Source organism: Ictidomys tridecemlineatus, chromosome 3 (genome assembly GCF_052094955.1).
Source record: "Ictidomys tridecemlineatus isolate mIctTri1 chromosome 3, mIctTri1.hap1, whole genome shotgun sequence".
Classification (NCBI taxonomy): Eukaryota; Metazoa; Chordata; class Mammalia; order Rodentia; family Sciuridae; genus Ictidomys; species Ictidomys tridecemlineatus.
In genome coordinates, this window is record NC_135479.1 from 50075519 (window position 1) to 50099733 (window position 24215).

A 24215-nucleotide genomic window follows, 5' to 3' on the forward strand; every position below is an offset into this window, starting at 1 on the left:
GGACTGCAAGAGGTTTTCGCTGGGCCCAGCAGCCTCAAGTCCAGGAGTATTGTAGGCAAGTTTGTAGCCTGCTCCACTCGCGTCAGTTCACGCCGGAGTTTACCAGAGGCCGCAGGCGGCGCGGAGGCTTCTGGGAGATGGAGGCCTCGTTACTAAATGCGCAGGCGCAAACCTGGAGCTGGGGCTGGAACTGGGGCTGGAGCTGGAGCTGGTGCTGGTGCTGGGGCTGGGGCTGGGGCTGGGGCTGGGGGTTGCGGCTGCGGCTGCGGCTGCGGCTGGGGCTGGGACTGCGCGGTGCACGGCAGTGCCTGATGGACGCCCCGCCTCTGTAGGGTGAGTCTCGGCCTTGGGCACTTGGAGATCCAACTCCAGTTGCTTTTTTGGTCACCGCAGATAGCGGCAGCCCTACAGAGAACAGACCTCGCAGGCAGTTTCGTGGGATTTTGTGCAGAGGGGTCTGGTTCCCCACCCACCCTCGCTGTGCGTCACTTGTCAGGGAGGGTCCTGCTGGGCGATCTTGGGGTCCCTCTTCTCCTTTCTGGAGATCTCAGAGGGAAAACTGAAGGGTGGGGATGGTTTGTTATAACTGGCGTAGACCACAGCCTCTCCCCAGGGCTTTCGGGTGTGCACCTGCCAACGCCAGGCAGAGTTCAGCTGGGCGTTGGCATCGCTGAGGCATCACTCTGGAACACTGGTTGTGCGTTTGAGCGCCTTTGTCTTTTCCGCCAGCATTAACTGTGTATGCTGCTTTAGTGGCCACTGGGTGCATCTATCTCTTGCCCTGTTAGATATCCTGACGCTGGACATTATACCCCTAAGTCTGTTCTTTCTAAAAGTCCCATAACAATCCTGCAGGAATCCTGGACGTTTATATGTGATCTAACCCTTAGAAGGACTTTACATTTTTCTTTTGCTGTAGTACTACCTCAGAAATTTGAGGAAGGGTGGAGGGGCTATCTGGGAGGGGTCTTCCTCTTCTACACCATGCACAGAGAGCTGCTCAGCTCTGGACTTTGCATCTGGAAATGTGGGTTTTGTTTCAGACTTGGTTTCTTTCCCATAGTTATTTCTTTCTGTGGGTCCCAGAACAGTTTTTGTTATGGCATTTATCTAGTTGTAGAAAAACATTTTACATGTCTGTCTCTACCAGATTGCAACTTTCTCAAAGACAGTGACTTAGTGGAGCAGGATCCTAGCAAGGATTGAAGGAGAAAGAGGAAAGAGAATTGTACAGGGCTTGGCTCTTTGTAGATGTTGAGTGTGTGTTTAATGGATGAAAAAAATGAATGATTCCTTATGTTACAGGGTGCCCTTGAAAGATTCCAGCTGGTGTGGGCTTTCTGCAGAGCTAGTCCAGGCTACTATGGCTGTACCACTAACAGCAGCTAAAACTCTGGCCCTTCAGGATACACAGGAACAAGAGAAGATTGTTATTTTGAAGCCAAAAGACGAGGAACAGTCTTGGGAATATGAGACCAGACTACCTGGGAACCACTCTAGCAGCCAAGAGATCTTCCGTCAGCGCTTTAGGCAGCTCTGCTACCAGGAGACCCCTGGTCCAAGGGAGGCCCTGAGCCGACTACGGGTACTCTGTTGTGAATGGCTAAGGCCAGAGAGACACACCAAGGAGCAGATCCTGGATTTACTGGTGCTGGAACAATTCCTGACCATCCTGCCTGAGGAACTCCGGTCCTGGGTGCGGGAACATCACCCAAAGAGTGGAGAGGAGGCTGTGACTGTGCTGGAAGATTTAGAGAAAGGACTTGAACCAGGACTGCAGGTGGGAAGGGGGATTTGATCTGTTGTGGGAACCAGATCAATGACCTTCAGGCTGGACAGAGGGGCAGCAATAGGGGGAGTTGCCAAGGTAGAGCAGTTAGTATGTGTTTCTATCTCTGTCTTTTCCACCCTCAAGCTCTGAATGAGAAAGAGACTCTAGCTCCTCTTCCTTTCCCTGTGCTGACTCTGAGGAGGCTCTCTAAAGTCTCTTTGGAAGCTTTGGTCCCCCATAAACCGAGTGGTGCCTGATCACCTCCAGGTTCCAGGCCCTGCAGATGGACCTGCACAGGAAGAGCCGTGGGAGAAGAAGGCATCTCTGGGACCAGCCCAGGAGGAACTAAGCATCCAGCTCCAACCTAAGGAGACCCAGCTCAAGTGTGAATCTCAGGAGACCCAGCCTTTGCCAGAGAGTGGTGAGAAGCAGGATTCTGTGGGGAGGGAAGAGGGGAAATGACATGAAAAAGGACATATAGGTCCTCAAATGTTTGCTATGCTCATCATGGCCTCACAAGTCTTGCCTCCTAGGTCAGAGACTTAGCCTATCTCATCACTTATAAAATCGGGATTACAATAAGGTACCTTAGGGCTGGGGGTGTAGCTGTATAGCAGAGCACTTGCCTAGCATGTGAGAAGCTTTTTAGTTCCATCCCCAGCACCACACACACACAAAAAAAAGACCTACCTCATAAGGTAACTCTGTGAATTAAATCAAATTTATATTTTTATCTGGCTATAAGGCTGGCTAGTATTTCTCAGCTTTAAGGATCCCTAAAGCAGGACCACAAAATATTTTACTCACTGCCTGCCTTATCTCCACTGCTCTTGACACCTAGTTCAGAATAGCTCTGCCATGAACTAGAGTCTAGCCTTAAGATCCTTTTCTTTTGGTTTCCCCATGTCTCCCACAACACATTTTTTTTAAGCCATAAAGCACTCTTATGTGAGATACAGCCTGTCATTACCTTAATGTGCCATGTACACTCTACCATCTAAAAGCCTTATTTGAAACTTTTATGTCTGTACCTACCTACCTTCTTCCTTCAGATTAATTGAAAAAACTTTCTTCTTGGCCTGCATACATGCCCACAAACATCCTCACCTCTTTCTCTAATGCAAACACTAAACATGGAGACAGTAGGCTTAGAGCCTCAGGACTGTAAACTGTCTTTGCTGACCTCTGTAGCATCATGTGAATGTATTATTGCTAATCACTATTTGGTTCTATTCAATATTTGGTTCAGCACCACAATCCCACTACCAAACAAGCATGTGAAAAAATTGAATTTTACTACAACAAAAGGGAAAAACAAGAAATGGAAAGTAATCTGCTAAAGTATGTTTTATCTCCCAGTTCCCCTTCCCTCCTTGTCTTTCTTCCAGACTCTTTCTTGTCTTCTTTACTTGTTTTGTTTACTAAACAGTATCAGCTTGATACTTAACTTTTAAAAAGCTAGGTATCATGTGCCTTTTTTATAATAGCAAGCATATTTCATATTTCTTTAACCACTGCATTTAATCTGGAAAAAAATGGATTTTTTAAATCAAATGATCTTTAGTGATTTTAAAGCAATTGCTTTTTGTATTCCTTAGACCATAGGGAGTGTTAGACAAATAAAATAACTAATACAGATATTTAAAAACAAAAATGCAAAGCACTCTCTTATTCCTTTTTATTAATTTTTTTAGTTGTTAATGGACCTTTATTTAATTTATTTATTTATATGCAGTGCTGAGAATTGAACCCAGTGCCTCACACATGGTAGGGAAGCACTCTACCACTGAGCTACAACCCCAGGCCTCTTCTTCTTTTTTTAAGGAGCAGATCAAAGAGAAAGGCAGAGAGCACCAAGCTGTAGGAGGCAGGGAGCTGATGAGTCCTCCCTGCAAGGAGATCCATGCAGCTATGTGAGGATCCTCTTTAGTGGCTGAAGAATTATGGGACAGGAGAATGAATGAGTTTACAGAGCTGAGAAGGGCAGTCTATCTGTCTTTAGGAACATCCCTTTCTCCCGATCCTAATGATTCTTCTTTGTTTTTCCCTTCCTTCTCAACATTAGTTGACCACTCCCCAATTCCTTGAAAATACTTTTTCTTCTTATTTTTGACTAAATTCTAAAACGAGCCTGCTTTGAAACTTTTTTCCTTCTTTTTTTTTTTTTTTTTTTTTGTGTGTGTGTGTGTACCGGAAATTGAACCCAGGGGCACTCAACCACTGAGCCACATCCCCAACCTTTTTTTGTCTTTTGAGACAGGGTTTCCTAAGTTGCTTAATGTCTTGCTGAATTGCTGAGGCTGGCTTTGATTTTGTGATCCCCCTGCCTCAGCCCCCTGAGCTGCTGGGATTATAGGTGTGTACCGTTGTGCCTGGTGAAATTTATTTTGCAAATGAGACTGTAATATTTCATTCTGGAAAAATGAAAAATTATCTGGAGGGACAGATAAGTGAGGAGTGGGTGGGGGAGAAAACAAAAAGAAATCCTCTCCTATGCATCATTACATCACCAAGAGATAACCATGGATAATATCTAAGTAAATATCCTTCCAGTGTTTTTCCTGTGTCTTTCTTGATTTAGGAAAAACTGTTAATTTAGTGTCAGCTGAAGATTTTATTTAGTGAATACTTTTAACCTTTTATTTTCTTTCCAGAAATATAAGTTCTAATCTAAGTGTCATTTCTCCATATATCCAGAACAGGTATTTTTAAATTTTCCATCAGTTGTTGCAGAAGATGGCCCAAAACCCAAGGACAAAGGATCAGTGCCACAGCTGCCCATTACCAAAGTGGAATCACAAGTGTTCTCAGAAAAACTCACTACTGACGATTCTCCATTTGAAGCTACCTCTGAAGTTGAGGGCACCTTAGAACAGCAGCAAAGAAATTCCAAAGCAAAGAGACGGAAGTGGTCCCCTGCTCAAGGGAAAAGTTTCAGACAGATGGTTGTCACAAATAAGAAAACTCCCACAGGGAAGAAAGACCATGAATGTAGTGAATGTGGGAAAGCCTTCATTTATAACTCACATCTTGTAATCCACCAGAGAATTCATTCTGGAGAGAAACCCTATAAGTGTAGTGACTGTGGGAAAACTTTTAATCAAAGCTCAAACCTCATTCAGCATCAGAGAATTCATACTGGAGAGAAACCCTATGAATGTAGTCAATGTGGAAAGGCCTTCAGGTGGGGTGCTCATCTTGTTCAACATCAGAGGATTCATTCAGGAGAGAAGCCCTATGAGTGCAATGAGTGTGGGAAGGCCTTCAGTCAAAGTTCATATCTTAGTCAGCACCTGAGAATTCACAGTGGAGAGAAACCTTTTATATGTAAAGGATGTGGGAAAGCTTACAGATGGAGTTCAGAGCTTATTAGACATCAGAGAGTTCATGCTAGCAAAGAGCCTTCTCAGTGTATTGAAGATGATAAAGTCTCCAGACAGACTTGTACTTTTGTCTAAGCTACTTAAGACTAGATATCATAAAAGTTAAAAGCATCTTAAGGTTTTTCCTGTGTCTTTCTTGATTTAGGAAAAACTGTCAATGTAGTGTCAACTGAAGATTTTATTAATTCATGTCCTTTTATTAAAATTAACATAGGGCTGGGGATGTGGCTCAAGCAGTAGCGCGCTCGCCTGGCATGCGTGTGGCCCGGGTTCGAACCTCAGCACCACATACCAACAAAGATGTTGTGTCCGCCGAGCACTAAAAAATAAATACTTAAAAAAATAAATAAATAAATAAAATAATAAAATTAACATAGCCATAGGATACCTTTGGCTATAAGTAATAGCCAAATTGTGCTGCTGCTTCTCTCTGGCAGATCTTGAACCAGACTCTTAGCTGCCCACCAATAAAATAAGGATAGTAATGCCTACTTCAGTAGAGTTCTAATGCTAGCACAGCATAACTGCTCAGTGTCCTGGGCACACTGGTCTACTTCCTTGGAGAGGGTCACATCTGCAAACGTCCAAGCAGGAGACAGAATCCACACTAGTAATTTGAAAAAGGAAAGTTTAATATAAAGAATTAACTAGTAAAGGGTATGATCTACTAAAGGATATAGGAATAGTGGAATGAGGAACAGCTACTACCTCTAAGGCCAATGGAAGCAAACTTAGAAGCTCCCCTTCCAGCCTCGCAAAACTAAATTCAGACCTCACTGGATAGGTTGTGCTAATCCAGAGGCATACTAGAGCCAGTCTGTACAGGCTTGCAAGAGCCAATTTTGCACATCACTGCCTAAATCTGCACTAAAATTAGCTGTGATGGGAATATTCATGGAAATCAGCAAATGCAACAATCAAGAATTTTTTGGTGTGCAGTTGGTTAAATATTTACCAACAGCACTAGCTATGGCCCACTGGATGAATGGTTGACATTCACTGAGATGTAGCAGTCCAAGACTGATGAGCAGGAAGCCACTAGATGAGGTATCAGTATCATTCACCAAAGGGTGTGTGCCACTGGATTTCCTGGACGCTGCTGGCAGCTGTACTCTTGTCTAGTGCCCTTAATTATCAAAACCTTCCATTGTACCACCTGACAAAGGGGAAATGTTTACAAGTCCAGCTGTAGTAAAGCAGAACAAAGAATGGTGGATTGAAGCTAGGAGTCAATAAATTGATCATTGGCCTATATTTTAAACTCATGTCCATCTCAGGAGCTCCATCTTTGTTCTCTGCCCCTGCCCCCGCATATTTTCTACCTTATGATTATGTCAGTTACGTCTCTCATCTAGATCTCTTTAAATGTTATTTCCTTGGAGAAACCTTTCCTTGCTTCACCATACAAGTTTTTTTTCTCTCACATAAACATACTGAGACAACAACGTGGTCAGCAAGCTACATCTCTTAAAATTCAAATCCAGCTCATGACCTGTTTTTGTATGAACCATAAGTTAATAATAGTTTTTACAGTGTGGTGGGTGCATTGCCAGGATCCCCAGCTGTCTATAGTGCTGCCTGCTGACATCGACCCTCCCAGGAGGGTCCTAGACAAAAGGGAAATGCCTCAGCAGAGCTTATAACCCTTCCCAGCATGTAATTCATGGGTATAGAGAGCAGGCAGTGAGAACTGGGAAACACTGTTGAAAAATCTTCCCACACTTCTTGAGGGGTTGCCGGAGGCCTCTGTTGCAGCTACATCACTATGAACTTCTCCCTCTGCCCATACTGTGGCCCCTTTGCTCTCGGATGTTCCCAGGCTTTCCCCAGCAAACTTCCACCACACACTCCACTTCAAGGTGTTTCCCAGGGATCTCAACCTGAAAAACGGGCAGCATCAAATAAACAGAGTAAAGAGGTCTGTGAGGGAAAAAGGAGATAAAAATTGCCTGAATTCAGGTCACTAATTTGTAAGACCCTGCCCTCCTACTTTCTTGTCCATCCATGTATTCACAGATTTATATGTTCATTCTGATTCAAATGCTGTGGTTTGGAACTTACAATGAAAAAGGCACAGTCCTTTCCCTGAGTGAGGGGCTGGGAGGTAGGGGGAATAGTTTACAGGGACTTACCATAACATTGGGTCTATGTCCTGACAGAAAACTGCTGTTGAGAGAATACCTGAGAGAAATTGCAGTCCAAACTCAGTGATTCACAGTGCTGACCACCACCAGATTATTCAAGTTCCCACAAGTCTCTTGGCTCCTAGGGCACCTGCACCTTGCTGTCACATTATAGCAATTGGTGGATGATTGCATACTGACTCCTCTCCCTGAGGCTCCCTTATTCAGGCTACGATGAGAATCGTCCCCACCCTTCTCACTGGGCTTTTACTGAGGCTCCGGCTGCCGCCCATTTCCAGGGCTTCATCTTGACAATTTATTTCCAAAAGCTAAGAAACAAGCAGAAGTTATTGTGGAAGTTACTTGGTAATTTTTTTAATTTAAGAATTCACTTTTAGGAATGCATAAAGGACCATAGGAGTCCCAAGAATGGGTTACAGAAGGTTCACAAATTTCAATTTGCATGTACATTTTTCTGGGGAGAGCTTTTCTGATTCTCAAGAGATTATTGATTTAACAGCCTTAGTAACTTGCCTTGGACCAGGAGTCACTAGAACACTTATACAATTGAACTGTAGACAACTAGCAAAGGCAATCCTGAAATCTCAGTAATAGGTATAAAAAAAAAACCTGGACCATCCAGATGACCCAGAATATCTTACATTGTTAATGATGAAGAAACACACACACAACACACACCACACACACAGTAGGTAACGCTTGTCCTAGCATAAAAGATAAAGGAACTCATCAAACAAAGCAACAGGTCAAGGACAGAGTGAACAATGTATGCAAAATCAGAAGCTAAAATAACATCACAGCAACTTGGGGTACTTGAGTAGGGGTGAAACTGACACAAAGTCATATTAAGGCTATAATGAAATATAATGCAGGGGCTGGGGATGTCGCTCAGGTGGTAGTGCGCTCGCCTGCCATGCGTGCGGCCCAGGTTCGATCCTCAGCACCACATACCAACAAAGATGTTGTGTCCGCCGATAACTAAAAAATAAATATTAAAAATTCTCTCTCACTCTCTCTTTAAAAAAAAAAAGAAATATAATGCAGTTTGTAATAATAAACATTAGACATCATACAGGAAAATTATAGACATACTTTATTTACCTAAAGTGAGTTCTGGAAGGAAGAAAATGTACACAGACATAACTTCTAAAATTCTGGAGGATATTTCTGGGTATTTAGGTAGGACTTTGAGATATGAAGTCTGGTTTTTTTTTAATGGGTCTAAAATTAATTCATGATTTTTCCTTTACATATTGTACTTGCACAGAATCATGACAACCAGTCACATTTATGGTCAGATATTAACTTCCAAGTAAGCTGAAGAAGGAGGAAGGCAAACAAGAAAAATTGAGAAATCTTCCTGAGATGACTGGGGGACAGATGAAGAGGACAGAAAATGGAGTTACAGGATGTGTGCATGGTATACATAACAAGATGGAGATGACTTCACTCACCAGAATTCCTCTTAGGAAAGCACTATACAACAAATTGGAACATTCTCCTGAGGATGACATGAGACCTCCCCCATCTTAAGAAATCACTCAGTTACAATAAAAGTTGGTCACTGGGGCTGGGACCGTAGCTCGGTGGCAGAGTGCTTGCCCAGGACATGTGAAGCACTGGGTTTGATCCTCAGCACTGTATAAAAATGAATAAATAAAATAAAGCCATGCTGCCCATCTAAAACTTCAAAAAGAAATCTTTTAAAAAGTTGGTCACTAAGTTCACATGAGTGAATTGCTAACTGAAGGGCCTTCTCTTCCTTCCTTAGTGATGGGTTTAAGGTAACTGAGCTAAGTACAGAGGGTGTGGGTATACGGACTGGGTATCTGGCAAGAAGAAAGAAACTGAGATGGCTGATTCCCTGAGAGGGAAGACAGAGAAAAGAGAAAAAGAAAAAAGGAAAAAAAACCTTTAAGTTTAGCCAAGAAGGAACTGCTGAGAACAAAATGTGTGATGGGATGAACATGTAACAACAAATCCCATCAATATATACAACTATAATGCACCAATTTTTAAAATGTGGAAAAAAAAAGTGTCTGATAGGATGTACAATGTGAACTTTTCTCCACCTTTCACACAGCATCATCAATGGAATCCTTTATTACTCATGTATTTTTTGGTATGGGTAGAATCTTTAGGGGGAGACCTTGAAGAGTACTAAGTTCTGTATCAGAACTTGCCAAGAGATGAATGTGGCAATAAATTATGCAAGCATAAAAATCAGAAGTTAGGTGACATCCAAGTTTTGTGTGAGAAAGATGTTCTCAACACAACTCAATTTGAGCTTGAGTAACAAAGGAGCCATCATCATCTAAGGGAAGAGCTAAGTCAAAGAATTTCACCTAGAGTAGGGATGGTGGCTTAGTGGTAGAGTATTTGTCTAGAAAGTGCCCAGCACTACAAAACAAACACTTCTGCTAAGAATTAGGTATTTAGAAACAGAGATACCTGGAATGATGTGGGAACTGTGCAATCATCTGTTTATTTGTATAACCCTTTTATCAAACCAAGGCTATGAACCTGGAGAGACACTATAGGTGTACAGAATAAATCCACTTTGTGGATCTGGGGAGGTTTTGTTTATTTCTGTGGGGGCCGGGATCAAACCCAGGGTTTCACAAATGCTAAGCAGGTGATCTACCACTGAGCTACACTGCCAGTCCTCACCAATGGATTTTGGTTGTGACCAGCTTGTTTCCAAGGACATGATTCAAATTCATTATATTCAAATCTATGTAGTAATTAGTAATAAAAATATGCAAATGGTTTCAAATAAGTATAGGCAATACAGCACAGTGATTAAGAGAACAAATCAGACCAGAGATAGAATCTTGACTCTAGCATTTACTAGATGTGTGAGCACAGGTAAATTACTTAACATCTCCTCTCTGCCCTTTTTTTTTTTTCCTCTCAGTGCTGGAGATTAACCTAAGGCCATATGCTAGGTAAGAGCTCTACCACTAAGCTACATTCACTATTTTTTTTTTAACATTTTGAGAAAGTGCCTTCCTAAGTTGCCCAGGATGACTTTGTACTAACAATCCTCCAGCTTCAAACTTTAGAGTAGCTGGAATTGCAAGTGTGCCCACAGGCATACATCATCTTACCTGGCTATCTCTTCTCATAAATTGTGGCAAGAATACCCACATTATTGATGATTGGGCAGCTCTATAAATTATTAAAAATCATTCAACTGAATAAATTATAACAGGTGATTGTATATACATATAAATAATATTTCAATAAAGTGTTCTTTTTAAAAGAATACGCACATCAGGGTTGGGGATGTGACTCAGTGGTAAAGTGCTGCTTGCTTGGTATACATGAGGTCCTGGGTTCAATCCCCAAAACCATAAGAGGGGAAAAAAAAAAAAGGTTATCCACATCATAGAGATGTTGTGAAAATAAAAATGTACTGTCAGGCGTGTGCCTGGCACATAGTAAATACTCAATAAATATTGGTGATTAGTATTAGTGTTAATAGTGATTGAAGAATAGAACAATGAAGATTATAAAGTTAGATTTTTTTTAAAAAATCAAAAAATTATTAGGTTGGTAGAAGTGTCAGAGATCATTTAGCATTTAGTTCAACTCCCCTCATTTTACAGATAAAATTAGAGAGCAGCAAGTGAAGTGCCTTATTCAAGGTCTAACTCTCAGACCAGACTCCATGCCCCATTAGTGCAATTCCTACTATCACTCATTGCCTCAAAATTGGACGTGAGTTGGGCGCAGTGGTGCATGCCTATAATCCCAGAGGCTCAGGAGGCTGAGGCAGGAGGATTGCAGGTTCAGAGCCAGCCCTAAACAACTCAATGAGAACCTATCCTTAAATAGAATACAAAAAAAGGCTGGGGTTATGGCTCAGTGGTTGAGTGCCCCTGGATTCAAACCCCAGTACCAAAAATAGAAAAAGACATGAAAAATGAAGGATGTGTTTTCTTAAAGAAGAAATGATATATAGAATACAAAAAACATGTAAAGATGTTGAAAAAAGAAAATTTCAAATTTCAAGACCATCAGACCAAGAAGAAGCTATCATATTTCAGCCCATCAGAACCAGCAGCAGTGGGATCCAGATTATGAGTGTTAACATGCTTTGGCAAAGCCAGGCCTGGTTAGTCAGGTGAACCAGCTCGTTACTGTGGCCAGATGACTAGTAGAGGTGAAACCACACAGTTCTCTCTGATACTTCCTTATATAGCAGCAGCAGCAGCAGAAGCTGGGACCAAAAGCAAACGCAGCAAAATTCTTGTAGCAGTCAGTCTGGGCAGCCCTGAAGTGGGGATAGCTGCCAAGGAGACCCTTTGCCCATGCTGAGTATTCTGGCCTCAATTGTTTATCCTGTGGCCTTGCCTAGTCAGTCCCTTTGGATCCTATGGCCTTCACTTACAATTCTGTAAATGGACTGTCAGTTTCCTCCTTCAATGATACCCTCTTCAGATGAATGAGGAAACCTAGCAGGAAATGTGAAATGACCCAAGCTTCCTGCTTTTTCATTAATGCTGCCATCTTCTAAGGGAACTTGATAGCATAGCTGGAAGATTTTGAGGCTATTAATAAAAGCATGCTAAATTATTCCAAGGCTAAACAGTGGACACAAGAATGAGATGTGTCATCTAGGTCATGACTTTCTAACATGTTTTTCATGGCGTAAATTCAATGAGTCAACTCTGTAATTTTTAGGAGGTGGTGAATCCTGTTCCCCCATTTCTTAGAAGAGCAACCAAATAGGGCAGATGGCAGATACAGACCCCTAATGTTATATAATCCACTGGGGGAGAAGGAAAGAAGGGAAGGGAAAAGGGACAAATGAGAATTAAGGCCTGAGACAGCTTTTATGACTTAACCCAGTACATAAAACTTCTCAATGAATAGTTCATAAAAGTGCCTCATCCTTTTTCAACCAACTATTGAAATTAAAAAAAAATTAGTAGAAGGAGAGAGGTTCTTTCTTTTCATTTCATCTGAGAATTTGGGATGTGTGAATATTATGACAAATAAGTCTGACGTTAGCCTTTCCCAAAAAAGTTTTTCTATTTTGCAGGTCATTCCATACAATGAATGCTTTGATGTCGGAGGAGGTGAGAGCTCCGACTGAAGGTCTTCTGACACTCTTGACACTCATAAGGCTTCTCTCCAGTGTGAATTCTCTGATGTATGGTAAGTTGGGAGTGCTGGCTGAATGTTTTCTCACACTCACTACACTCATAAGGCTTTTCTCCAATATGAATTTTTTGGTGGAGAAGCAGCTCAGAGTTATCCCAAAAGGTTCTTGCACACTCATTACATTGATGGGGTTTTTCTCCAGTATGGATCCTCTGGTGGACAATAAGGTGAGATGTCCGCCTGAAGGCCTTCCCACACTCGAAACACTCATAGGGTTTCTCTCCAGTGTGAATTCTCTCATGTCTAAGAAGTTCTGAATTCCCCCTAAAGGCCTTCCCACATTCTTTACATACGTAGGGCTTCTCACCAGTATGAATTCTAATGTGTCTAATAATCTCTGAGTTCTGGCCAAAGGTTTTCCCACATTCGTTACATTCGTAGGGTTTGTCTCCTGTGTGAATTCTTTGATGCCGAATAAGTTCAGAACTCTGACCAAAGCCCTTCCCACATTCATTACACAGATAGGGTTTTTCTCCAGTATGAATTTTCTGGTGTCTAATAAGGCCTGAGCTATGCTTGAAGGCTTTGCCACACTCATTGCACTCATGGTATCTTTCTTCAGTATGAATTCTCTGATGCTGAATAAGCTGTGAGCTAACCCTAAAGGTCTTCCCACACTCATTACATTCATAAGGTTTCTCTCCAGTGTGGATTCTCTGGTGTAGAATAAGAGCTGAATTCTGACTGAAGGCTTTACCACATTCTTCACATTTATAGGGTCTCTCTCCGGTGTGAATCCTATGATGGTGGATAAGATGTGAACTCTGGATGAAGGCCTTTCCACATTCATTACAAGCAAAGGGTTTCTCTCCAGCATGAATCCTCAGGTGTCTTCGAAGGCTTGAGTTAGTTCCAAATGTCTTTCCACATTCTTTGCATTCAAAGGGTTTTTCTCCACTATGAACTCTCATATGCTGGATGAGATGTGAGTTCTGATTAAAGGCTTTCCCACATTCTTTACATGAATGAGGCTTTTCCCCCACAGATGTCCTCCGAATTCTGTTAGGTTCTAAATTCTCTATAAAATTCTGGCCAGAGGTAGCAAATGTATTGACACTCCCTGCTGTAGCATCTCCCTGATGTGTCACCAGATTAGGAGTAGGCCTGCAGCCTCTCTCACTTTCACTATCCTGTTGGTCTTTCTCACTTGAGGGTGATTTCTTAAAGATTATCAACCCTGGTGCAAAATCTCTCTCCTGGGGAGACATCTGTTGTGTAATGTCTTCTGAGGACTCTCTCGAATGTTCCTCTAATATGTCTTCTTCACAAGCTGCTCTAAACCCATGAACTTGGTAAACCACTTTTGGAAGTTTTTCTAACGTTGGCCCATGCAGCTCAGATTCTTCAAAAATTTCTTCCTTAATCCCCTCTTTGTTTTCAGTCCCCATCTCACAATCTGAAATGAAAGAAAATAAATATATGAAGTAGCTGTTTCATATTTAAATGAAGCTAATGAGCACAGGGGGACAGAGCTTTGATGTAGTGCTGACAGCACTCAAAAACAGTCTTGGCATTTGGTGAAATGACAGGATGCTGTTGGTGAAAACAGAGATTTAGAATTATGATAGACATGCTCAGAAGCAGATGCTGACTGAAGAGAAAACTTATCAGAGGCAAAGATTTAAAAACAGAAATCAGAAATGGATGGTTAAAAGATACTGATAAATATTCTATAACATTAACAGTGAACTGGAATAGAACATGAGGTTCTATTCATTTTCCCTAAATGAAAACATTTAGGGAAAATGATAGCCATATTCATAGATGGGGTATATGGAAAAATTTAAGAAAAGGGACAAGGATACTATGTCAACAGAAATAACTTTGGGATTTATAGATGAAGTAACCACAAAATGAGCAGTCAGATGACCTGGTCTTAGTCCAGTTCTGTGTTTATCACCAGCTATGTGGAGCAGGGTATAGTGTATATTGGGGTTACTTATTCAAAAGGTTAATGTAACTTAGCTATAACTAGCACATAAGTAACTAACTACCCCTAGTTCCCTACATTTGGATGAAGTAAGGTTCTAGCTTAAATTTTCTCCAGATGGCTAGTGAATCATATCAATATCATTTACTAAATAATTATTTTTCCTACTGATTTAAAATGACACTTGTACCATAGTATAAGTGTGTATATATATTTGGGGCTTTTTTTTATGGTACTGAGGATTGAATCCAGGGGGCACTTTACCACTGAGCTCCATCCCCAGCCCTTTTAATTTTTTATTGTTAGACAGGGACTTGCTAAATTGCCATGGCTGGCCTAGAATTAGCAATTCTCCTGCCTCAGCCTCCCAGGTTGGTGGGATTATAGGTGTGTACCACTGTGCCCAGCTCTGGATCAATGTCTATATTCTGTTCAGTTTTACTAAATTATTTCTTCTCCAATACCAAACTGTTTAAATTATTAAGCTTTATTTTAAAATTTTTTATATATGTTAGAGAAAGTTCTCTCTCATTAGCCTTCTTTTTCAGATATTTCTTATCTAGTCTCATACTTTTTCAAGTAAATTTTAGTATACTTTTGTAAAATTTCCAAATTTGGGTACAGGTGGCACAAAGCCTATAATCCAGTGACTTAGGAGGCTAAAATTGGAGGATGGCAAGTTTGAGACCAGCCTCAGACACTTCGCAAGGCCCTAAGCAATTTAATGAGACCCTATCTCAAATTAAAAAATAAAAAAGGACAGGGGACATAGTTCAATTCCCAGTACAAAAAAAAAAAAAAAAAAGAAAGAAAAGAAAAGAAAGAGGGCTGGGGATGTGGCTCAAGCGGTAGTGCGCTCGCCTGGCATGCATGTGGCCCGGGTTCGATCCTCAGCAACACATACAAACAAAGATGTTGTGTCCGCCAAGTACTGAAAAATAAATATTAAAAAAATTCTCTCTCTCTCTCTCTCTCTCTCTCTCTTTAAAAAAAAAAAAGAAAGAAAAGAAATTCCAAACTTATCCTGAGTATTTTATATCCATTCTGTCTTTTCATTTAGTGAGTTTTTCTTATATTCTGAAATTAGTTATTATTTTTACATATGGAAAAGATATTGATCTTTACAAATTAAGTAACCACAAAATGAATAATCATAAAATCAGCCCTTTTACAGAATTTTCTTAATATTTTTATAGATTAATTAAAGGGTAGATTTTTTAAATTTCCAAAAATCTATGGCAAAAATATTTAATTGCCTATCCCAATATGTATTCTTCTCCATCTCCTCATAACAGAATAATGAATTTACTTACAGAGGTAATGAGCATAGTTTTAAAAATACATTTCCCAGCTTTTATTGCGGCTGACTCTGACCACATGACAAATTCTGGCCAATGATAGTGAGATGCAAATTAAAGCACACGAGGCTACTGGGAAATCTTCTTAAGGTTGATAGGATGCATTTCTTCACTGTCTTCTTCCATTGCTGTTCCTGAGGAGTGATGGAGTGCCAGATTAGACCATGAGTACACCAATATACATAGGATTGGGGATCAGAACTGGAAGGCACCTGGATCTCTGATGACTCTCACAGCTGCCATATCAATCCTGGAATGATTGCCCGTGAACTTTTTTTATCTAAATGACTAACTTTTGCCTTGCTTAAGCCATTTTTTAATCTTTAACACATTATTATTATTATTATTATTAATTATTATTATTATTTTCATACTGGGGATTGAACCCAGAGGCACTTTACTACTGAGCTATATATCCCCAGTCCTTTTTATTTTTTATTTTTAGACAGGTTCTCATTAAGTTGCTGAGGCTGACCTCAAATATGCAATCTTTCTGTCTCAGACTACTAAGTCACTAGGATTACAGGTGTGTGCCACCACACCCAGATAGAAAACATTATTTTATGAAGTCAAACTTATTTCTAATAAAAATATCCTGGGAATTTAGCTGTTCCCATCACAGCAGTGGAGTGCAAATAATAGATAAATGAGCCTGAACTTTGCTCAGATGATAAGCAAACTGGAGCTAATACTGAAGTGGCCCTTTGCCTAGGGCAGTGTATTTGGGCATCATGGCAAATTTGGGGAGTACAATCTTCCCATCAATAAAAGTGTTAATTGTGGAAGGTGATATTTATGGGAAGAAAGGCAGGTATAGAACTTCATACTTTAGACAGTGCAAAGTCATGGAATTTTTTTTTCTAAGAAGTGTCTCTGGTCAAATGAGCATATCAAGTAGATGTGCACTAGTGGTCATTTAGTAGCTGAAGTAGAAAGGATGGTGATGCTTCTAGGTCTTGGCATAGGCAAATCAGTTTGAAGGCTGTTGCAGTCATTAAGACAAGAGGAGATGAGATCTACCTAGGGCAATAGTCATAGAAAAGACTGAAGAAATATTTAAGAGGTCAAATTCTGGAAGATTTGGTGTTTAATTAGATACAAGTGTAAGAAAAAGAAAAGAATATAAGATTGAACCCAGACCTCCCTTAATTTGAGGGATAGTAATTAAACAGATGGCAATGACACCAAGATTAGGAATCCTTTTTGTTGAAATCTCTAAAAATTATAAATATGCATCTATAAAATTATAAAGATCCATTATAGACAATTCAGCTATCTTATTCATCCATGGTAACATCTGAGTTGGGAATTATTGTCTTAAATAAATTTCTAACAGCCACTAAGAACAAATTCCACAAGCTAGTATTTCAGTCCCTATCTACTTCCAACATCTCTCTGGCCTTTCCTTCTTACCTTTATATCTCCTATGATGGCTTATTTTCCATATTCTAGTCCTCATCCACCAGGGATTGAACCAAGGGGAGCTAAATCACTGAATCACATCCCCAGTCCTTTTTATTTTGTATTTTGAGACAGGCTCTCACTAAGTTGTGGAGGCTATCTTTGAACTTGCAATCCTCCTGCTTCGACCTCCAGAGCCACTAGGATTACAGGTGTGTGCCACCATGCCCAGCTCTCATCTTTACAAAGTTCTTTACAAAGTCAGCATTTGTAGAACCTATATCTGCACCATACCATATAGAAAATCACTTATTTGTAGTAAAACTAGATATAATAGAAGTTAGATACATATCTACCCCAACTTCAAAACCAAATTCAAAATTCAAATTCTAAAGTCTTACACAACTAAATCTGAGCATCTGACCATTCTTTTACTTTGAATTCTGACAGCAACACAATACTAGTGTCATTTGTTAATGTTTTGTAGGTATCTTATATACAAATCAAAGCTAGTCTTTTTTTTGATTGATTTTCCCAGAAGCAAAGACCTCATCTTCATATGGAAATACTCCATTTCTCATAGGTAAATTCATATTCCCAAATAGAATTTCCAGTTTTTCTGTTACTGATTACTTTTCTAAATCTGAAATTACTGCTTCTGAAGATTCAGATACCACCTGAGGAATGGAGGTTGATTACCCTTGGTCCTCAATTTGAGGGATGACAGGCAGACCTTCACTGTGTTACCAGAGTTTAGAAAAGGGTCCTTAACTCTGCAGATCTAAATTTGTTTTTTCCTGAACCCTAGGACAACAGTCTCAGAAAACTTCATGCACAAAATACTGATACATGCACCAGATGCCTAACAGTGAGAAATAAAAGTTCAAAAGCACCTTTCTGCCTAGATGAAAATCTGTATGAGGAGATACACACACACACACACACATACACACACACACACACACACACTGGAAATTGTTTAGTAGGCCTGCAATCATGGTAGGAAGATCTGGTTAGATAAATACTTCTTAAATAAAGCTTCTTTTTGGCTTGGAAATAGACTAGCTATGGAAGAATCAACTGGAAAACTTGACTTCCAGATCCTTCCCCTTGATCTCTCAATAAGAATCTCTAGGGGAACCAAAGTACTTTTAACAATTATGCCCAGGGGATTCTGATCCCCAGCTAGTTCTAGTCTTAATGACTAAAGTTGTCCCACTCTTAATAAGGTTCATTTATCTCTACCCAATGTTTGGTCTATGGGAAGTATCACGGTTATAATCATTACTGCCAGTTCCCTACCTTCCTCTTTATTTCATTTTATTTGTTTATTTTTTGTACTGGGAAATTAACCCAGTGTAACTTTACCATTTTCTTTTTATTTTGAGACAGGGTCTCACTAAGTTGCTGAGGTCCTGTCTTCCTCTTGATTGTCCTTCCCCTACCTTAAATTCCTGAGAGCAGACAGGACAGATAAAATACAATTGACTAGATATTCTTCTCTCTCTTTGTGTATGTGTGTGTCAGGGATTGAACCCAGGGCTGCTTAATCACTAAGCCATATCCTCAGCCCTTTTTTATTTTTATTTTTTAAGGGTCTCAATAAATCGCTGAGGGCCTCCCTAAGTTGCTAAGACTGACCTTGAACTTGCGATCCTCCTGCCTCAGCCTCCCAGGTCGCTGGGATTACAAGCGTGCACTACCATGCCCAGCTCTAAATAATCTTTTCTGAGTTAAAAGTACATTTCTAGGAAAGAAAGAAAGAAAGAAATTTGAAAAACCACATTTCTATTGTTTATCAGCTTTACCCTAGCTATTGTGCCCAGACCTGATATTGCCCAAATTACCTAAATCAGTTTACAACAATCTCTTTGATAGCAATATCAGTTAATTCTTTGAACTTATGTATCAAAAACCACATTGTGATTTGTAGTAAAACATTATTAAGTAATTTATCAACTGAGAACCTGAGTAGGTCTTTTTAAATTTTTGTTGAAAGCAAGGATTGGAGCTTGCCCTATAAAAGGTCTAAGAATCATCTCTCAACAAATTATACCTTTGTATGGCACACCAGAGATTTTTAAGAGGAGATGGGTGAGAGGTGTGTCTTCCTTTTATAAAGGAGGAAAAGAGCAATTGTAAAAGACAAGTTGAGAAAGAGAAGTCTGCAGGCCATAGGCTAGTTCTCAAGAAGGTTGGTTTTAGGCGAGGATACAAACTGAAGTCAACAATCTAGAAATTGGTTTCCAGTCACAACCCACAGGCCCACAGATATTATAAAAAGTGTTTGTGTACCTCAGTTTGAAATGTATTGCAACTGTAGCATTCTGAGAAGAAAATGGGCAAGAAAAGCTTCAGAGATCAGGAAGAATGGGCAGAATAAGAAAGAATATTTTTACTTCAATATAGCATGTGCAAGGTAAAAAGAGATATGCAAGAATGCACTGACAATTTGATGTGGAGAGTGAAGAATACTTACTATGTGCTGTGTGCTGAGCAACTTACAGACATCATTTTGTTTAACCCTCACAATCTCCTGGAGCATCAGTATAAGAGGAGCCAATTGGCTTGCTCTCTTGAATTTTCCCAGCAGAACTTTTGGCATCTTGGGAACATACTAGGAATCTGGGAAGATATGTGTAGTGGAAGACTGAGAGAGTGAGGAACTTGGGAATGTTAGCCAGGACATAGTTGAGATAACTATGTGAGACAGGAAGGCAAATGAAGGGAATGGGTGTGGTAGAGAGAGGAGTGGAATGCTAAATGGTTATAGAAAAAATGAATATTGTTAGAAGCACATGAAAACAAGGGAATGTTATCTTGGAAGCTGACATAAGGTTTTATTTTTAAATATCAAAACGTATAATCCACCAAAACTAATATCCTTTGCAACGATTAAAATGTATGATAATAAATGGAAACATTTTGGATATCAACATACAAATGTATAAGAGGATACAATCTTATCAAAATTACTTTGTGGGATAATAGAGCAAGAAAGTTTCGAGTGGCCTTATTCTCTTTTCAGGAGATTTTACCTCACCCAAGACCTCCAGGAGTGCACCCCAAATGAACTTACCCAGATAGGTACCAACCGCCTTGAAATAATTGGTTCCAAATCAGCAGGATTCAGGAATTCCTGGTTCAGGAATAGACATATGCCTTCATCTGGATCAATGATATTTTGAGGAAGTTTACTGGGAGTTTCTGGAAGTTGTTTCTGCCATCCTGACAGAACCACAGGAAGAGACTGCTATATATTGTGGCCTGGACCCGTCGTTGCCATTGCACTATCAGCTTATAGATGAAGGCATGTTGAACTAAGAGGAAGGCCACTGGGTTAAGTTGGGCCTGAAACTGCCATACTTCTTGACCTCCAGTTCATGAGAGTTTATATACTTGCATATTTTTATTTTTTGGTACTAGAGATGGAACCCAAGGACACTTGACCACTGAGCCACACATCCGCCCTTTTTATTTTGAGACAGGGTCTCTTAAATTGCTAAGGGCCTCAATAAATTGCTGAGGCTGGCTTTGGACTTTCAATCCTCCTGCTTCAGCCTCCTGAGCTGCTGGGATTACAGGTGGGTGCCACCATGCCTGGCTATACTTGCATATTTTTAAATCAGCTTGAGTTGTATTTTGTTACTTACAAACAAAATAATAACCTTAACTGATACAAATGTTTTCCTTTAACTTCAGAAAGGCAAGTTCACCAATACTCAATATCTAGTACAAGGACTGTCTCCTCCCCAATCTTCACTAGCATCTGCAGGAAGGAGGCTCTCTCTTGGTCCTCTGAACCAGCATTTCACTAGCCCTTTTCTTAACTCTTTGTTCACTATAATTTCCATGTCACCTCCTGTTTATTCCTCCCAAGGCCTCCAGAATAAAAATTTCTTCTAATAGCTCATAATGCCCCTGTGATCAGGCCTGTTTCCCTTCCCCCTCTCCTATTCCTCATTCTCTGAAAACAGCTGGAAGCTGCAGCTATGCTCAGTGACTTGCAGTTCTAACATTTCCCCAATCTTTAAAGTTTCTTTGCCTTTGAGAACAAATTATTCCCATTTCCTGTAATACTATTGCCCACCTTGTTCACTTAACAAACATCTTCGAGATTTAGCTGAAGCACACACAGTTCCTTCCATTGTCTTCCTGACCCCAGATTTTAAAACAAACAGATACTTCTTCATCTTGTAGCAGTTACCCCCACTGTATTATTACTTTCATGTCTGTTTTCTAGACTATGAGCAAGGATAACATTCTATTCGTGGGTATTCCCAATGCTTAGCACATTTCAGATACCTGGTAAATTAATTTGTTTAAGTGTTTTATCTACACAGTGAATCTTTTGACACTCTTGGGGGCTAACTGGAGATTTCATTCTCTTCATGCTTAAAGAGCCTAGGACAGTGTCTGACACATAGCTGGTCTCAATAACCATTTGTAAAAATAAGTTCCTTCTCCCAGTCTGGATATTTAACATAAGGCACTGTTGTCCTAGCTGTCTGTACTCCCTCTGGTATTGACAATCAAGAGGGCTCCATTAACTCTGTGCTCAATACCATCTCCTTTACATAACTAACCAATACCCTGTCAGCCAGCACAGGGCACCGTCTACCAAAGGGGCCTTAATTTTTGCCCGCCATTTCATCCCAGCGGTTTACTTGGCGAAGGAATGTCTGGGAAAAGCACAGTTCCCACGGGTCCCCACCTCTGACCAGGCTTCTCCTGTTCCCGCGGTTTGACAGGCATCGAACCAGAACTGGAACAGTTCCAGGCAGTGCCCAGGCCCCACCCTCTCAGTGTGCAAGTGGGGAAATGGAGGCCCCGGGAGAGCCATTAAGTCCAAGGTCACAGCAAACCCGAGTCAGGAACGGGCCTAAACACCGGGCTCCCGCTCGGCTCGCGGGCTGGGGAGTGGGGAGGGAGCCCAGCGTGGTCCTCCTCCCAGCCGTGACGGAATGAGATCTCACCGCTGGCCGCTACCGCCCCACGTTCACTCCGCTCCGGCTCCCGGTGCCGCTCGGCAGCTAGCGCAGAACCTGCAGCTGTTGTCTTGGTGTCACTGGCGACGGGCATCGGCCACTTCCGGTACCCGGGCGACACTCCAGCCTATCGCAGCGCTGAGCACTCGCCGAAGGAACAGGTGGTCAGCCTGCCAACGCCTCCTTGCCTTTTCCAGCTTTGCCTTCCGCGGGTCCTCACCCTAACCCAAGCCCCACTCCGCAGCCGCCTCCTGAGTTGTCTCCTTGGAACGTCCCTGTGCACCAGGCAAAGGCGATGCCCACTTTCAGTCCCACGATCACTGACGAGCTGGGTCCTCCGGGTTTCCTAGAACGGCTCCAGGGATCAACTTCCGCTCAGTGAGCGGCCGCTCTGCGCCCTGCTGTAGCTCCCTAAAGTGCTTCTGTGAGCTGGTAGAGTTGGGAATCCGCTTCACCTCCTTGTTAGGATGGTTTGCCGGGCAGGTTTAGCTCCTCCAACCCACAGGCCTCTCTCATCACTCTCTATCCCGAGTTCCGGGAGTCTGGTAAACACAGGCCTCTAGGTCCTATGAATGGGCCGGATTTCTGCTGGGAGCGTAGGGTAGACCTCCTAGGTCTGAGAGGGCTTGAGGGAGTGACATTTGGACATAAATCTGGAAGCGGAGTGTGAGTTACCTAGGTTTTACGGGAACCGGGCGTGGTGGCGCACGCCTGTAATCCCAGCGGTTCGGGAAGTTGAGACAAGTAGGATCGCGAGTTCAAAGCCAGCCTCAGCAGTTTAGCGAGGCGCTAAGCAACTCAGTGAGACCTTGTCTCTAACTAAAATACAAAAAAGGGCTGGGGATGTGGCTCAGTGGTCAAGTGCCCCTGAGTTCAATCCTTTACCCTGCTCAAAAAAAAAAAAAAAAAAAAAAAAAGGAGGGGAGAGAGCTGTTAAGCAGTGAGAATTGCATCCTACTTTGGCCTTCATATCTACCTTGAACAAGCTTGGCCCTTCTTGCCTCTTATGTTTCTCACTTCCTCTGCTCTTTCTCTGTAACTTTGTACAACAAGCTTCTTGTTTTTCAGATTTCAGTTCAAAGCTCACTACATTGAAGGAGCCTTTCATCCCCATGAATGTTGCCTCAAACAACACCAGCCCTGCGGGAAGCATATGATTGGTCCTGTTTGTATCTGATGCTCTCCCCTAGACAAATCAGGGGAAAAGGATAATGGAATTAGTCAAGCCTAGGACTCCTATCTGTTCCACCGGTGAAGACGGACTTCTGTGTTTGCCCCATCACAAATCTGTGAAATAGGAAAGGAGTTTCTAACATCAAAAAGGAATATTATGTTATATATTCAGCACATGAAATAGCAGAAAGGAGGGTGTATACGGTAGTGCAAGCCTGTAATCCCACGGGCTCAGGAGGCTGAGGCAGGAAGATTGCAAGTTCAAAGCCAGTCTCAGCAACTTAGCAAGGCCCTGTCTCAAAATAAAACAAACAAAAACAGAAAGGAAAACTTTCTCTTGAGTTCATCCTTGGACTTAAGCACTAGATTCCAGAGTCCCTCACTTTAGCCACTCTTGCACCAATATCCTTAACTACCTTTCCTTACTATCTTCAACTGTCTGGGAAGTTTGTTGACCTCGATTGAGTCAAAATGACTATCTTCCTTGCCCAGGCTGCTAACAATGAGTGGGAAGATTACATTAAAGAGCCCTAAGATAGTTTTATGATATCTGCTTTTCAGAGGTCTTTGACTTACACCTAAAAATAATTTTTTGTTTCCCTACCACTTTGTGTACCATTTTCCCCAGTTGCTGTTTTAATCTTCTTCACTCTGCTTAAACCTTACTCTAAGTCATGATCTAAGAGAAATCAGTTATCATCATGATCATTGCCAGCTATGTTATTCCAAAGGAAAAATGCCCAGACTACAAAAACATTCTGCCACAGAACCAAAATAATTGGTTCTATTGGCTTTTTTTCTAGCACACCTGCATTAATGAGCATCTGCTTTAGGAGTCAAAATCAGGGCTGGGCTGTAGCTCAGTGGCAGAGTGCTTGCCTAGCATGATGTATGA

At 41.3% G+C, this 24215-nt stretch overlaps 2 protein-coding genes and 1 long non-coding RNA gene across 5 annotated transcripts; 2 read left to right on the plus strand and 1 right to left on the minus strand.

Moving 5' to 3' along the window:
- The first annotated feature begins 200 nt into the window (after positions 1-200).
- On the plus strand, positions 201-5271 carry Znf232 (zinc finger protein 232). 2 transcript variants are annotated; one of them, XM_078042721.1, is made up of 4 exons: positions 201-333; positions 1306-1780; positions 2039-2192; positions 4469-5271. In XM_078042721.1, the coding sequence occupies exons 2-4, from the start codon at positions 1364-1366 to the stop codon at positions 5227-5229; spliced, it is 1332 nt and encodes a 443-aa protein (XP_077898847.1). In that variant the 5' UTR covers positions 201-333; positions 1306-1363; the 3' UTR covers positions 5230-5271. The 2 variants fall into 2 exon arrangements, with proteins under 2 accessions (XP_077898847.1, XP_077898848.1); XM_078042722.1 differs by having other exon boundaries at positions 225-333; positions 4474-4735.
- Positions 5272-8368: 3097 nt separating this feature from the next.
- On the minus strand, positions 8369-22269 carry Zfp3 (ZFP3 zinc finger protein). The gene is made up of 2 exons (XM_013363810.4): positions 22136-22269; positions 8369-13866 (listed from the first exon to the last, which is right to left on the minus strand). The coding sequence occupies exons 1-2, from the start codon at positions 22239-22241 to the stop codon at positions 12350-12352; spliced, it is 1623 nt and encodes a 540-aa protein (XP_013219264.3). The 5' UTR covers positions 22242-22269; the 3' UTR covers positions 8369-12349.
- Positions 22270-22445: 176 nt separating this feature from the next.
- On the plus strand, positions 22446-23650 carry LOC144376155 (uncharacterized). 2 transcript variants are annotated; one of them, XR_013436290.1, is made up of 2 exons: positions 22446-22579; positions 23216-23650. It is a non-coding gene; the product is annotated as an uncharacterized LOC144376155 (long non-coding RNA). The 2 variants fall into 2 exon arrangements; XR_013436291.1 differs by having other exon boundaries at positions 22539-22692.
- Positions 23651-24215: the final 565 nt, after the last annotated feature.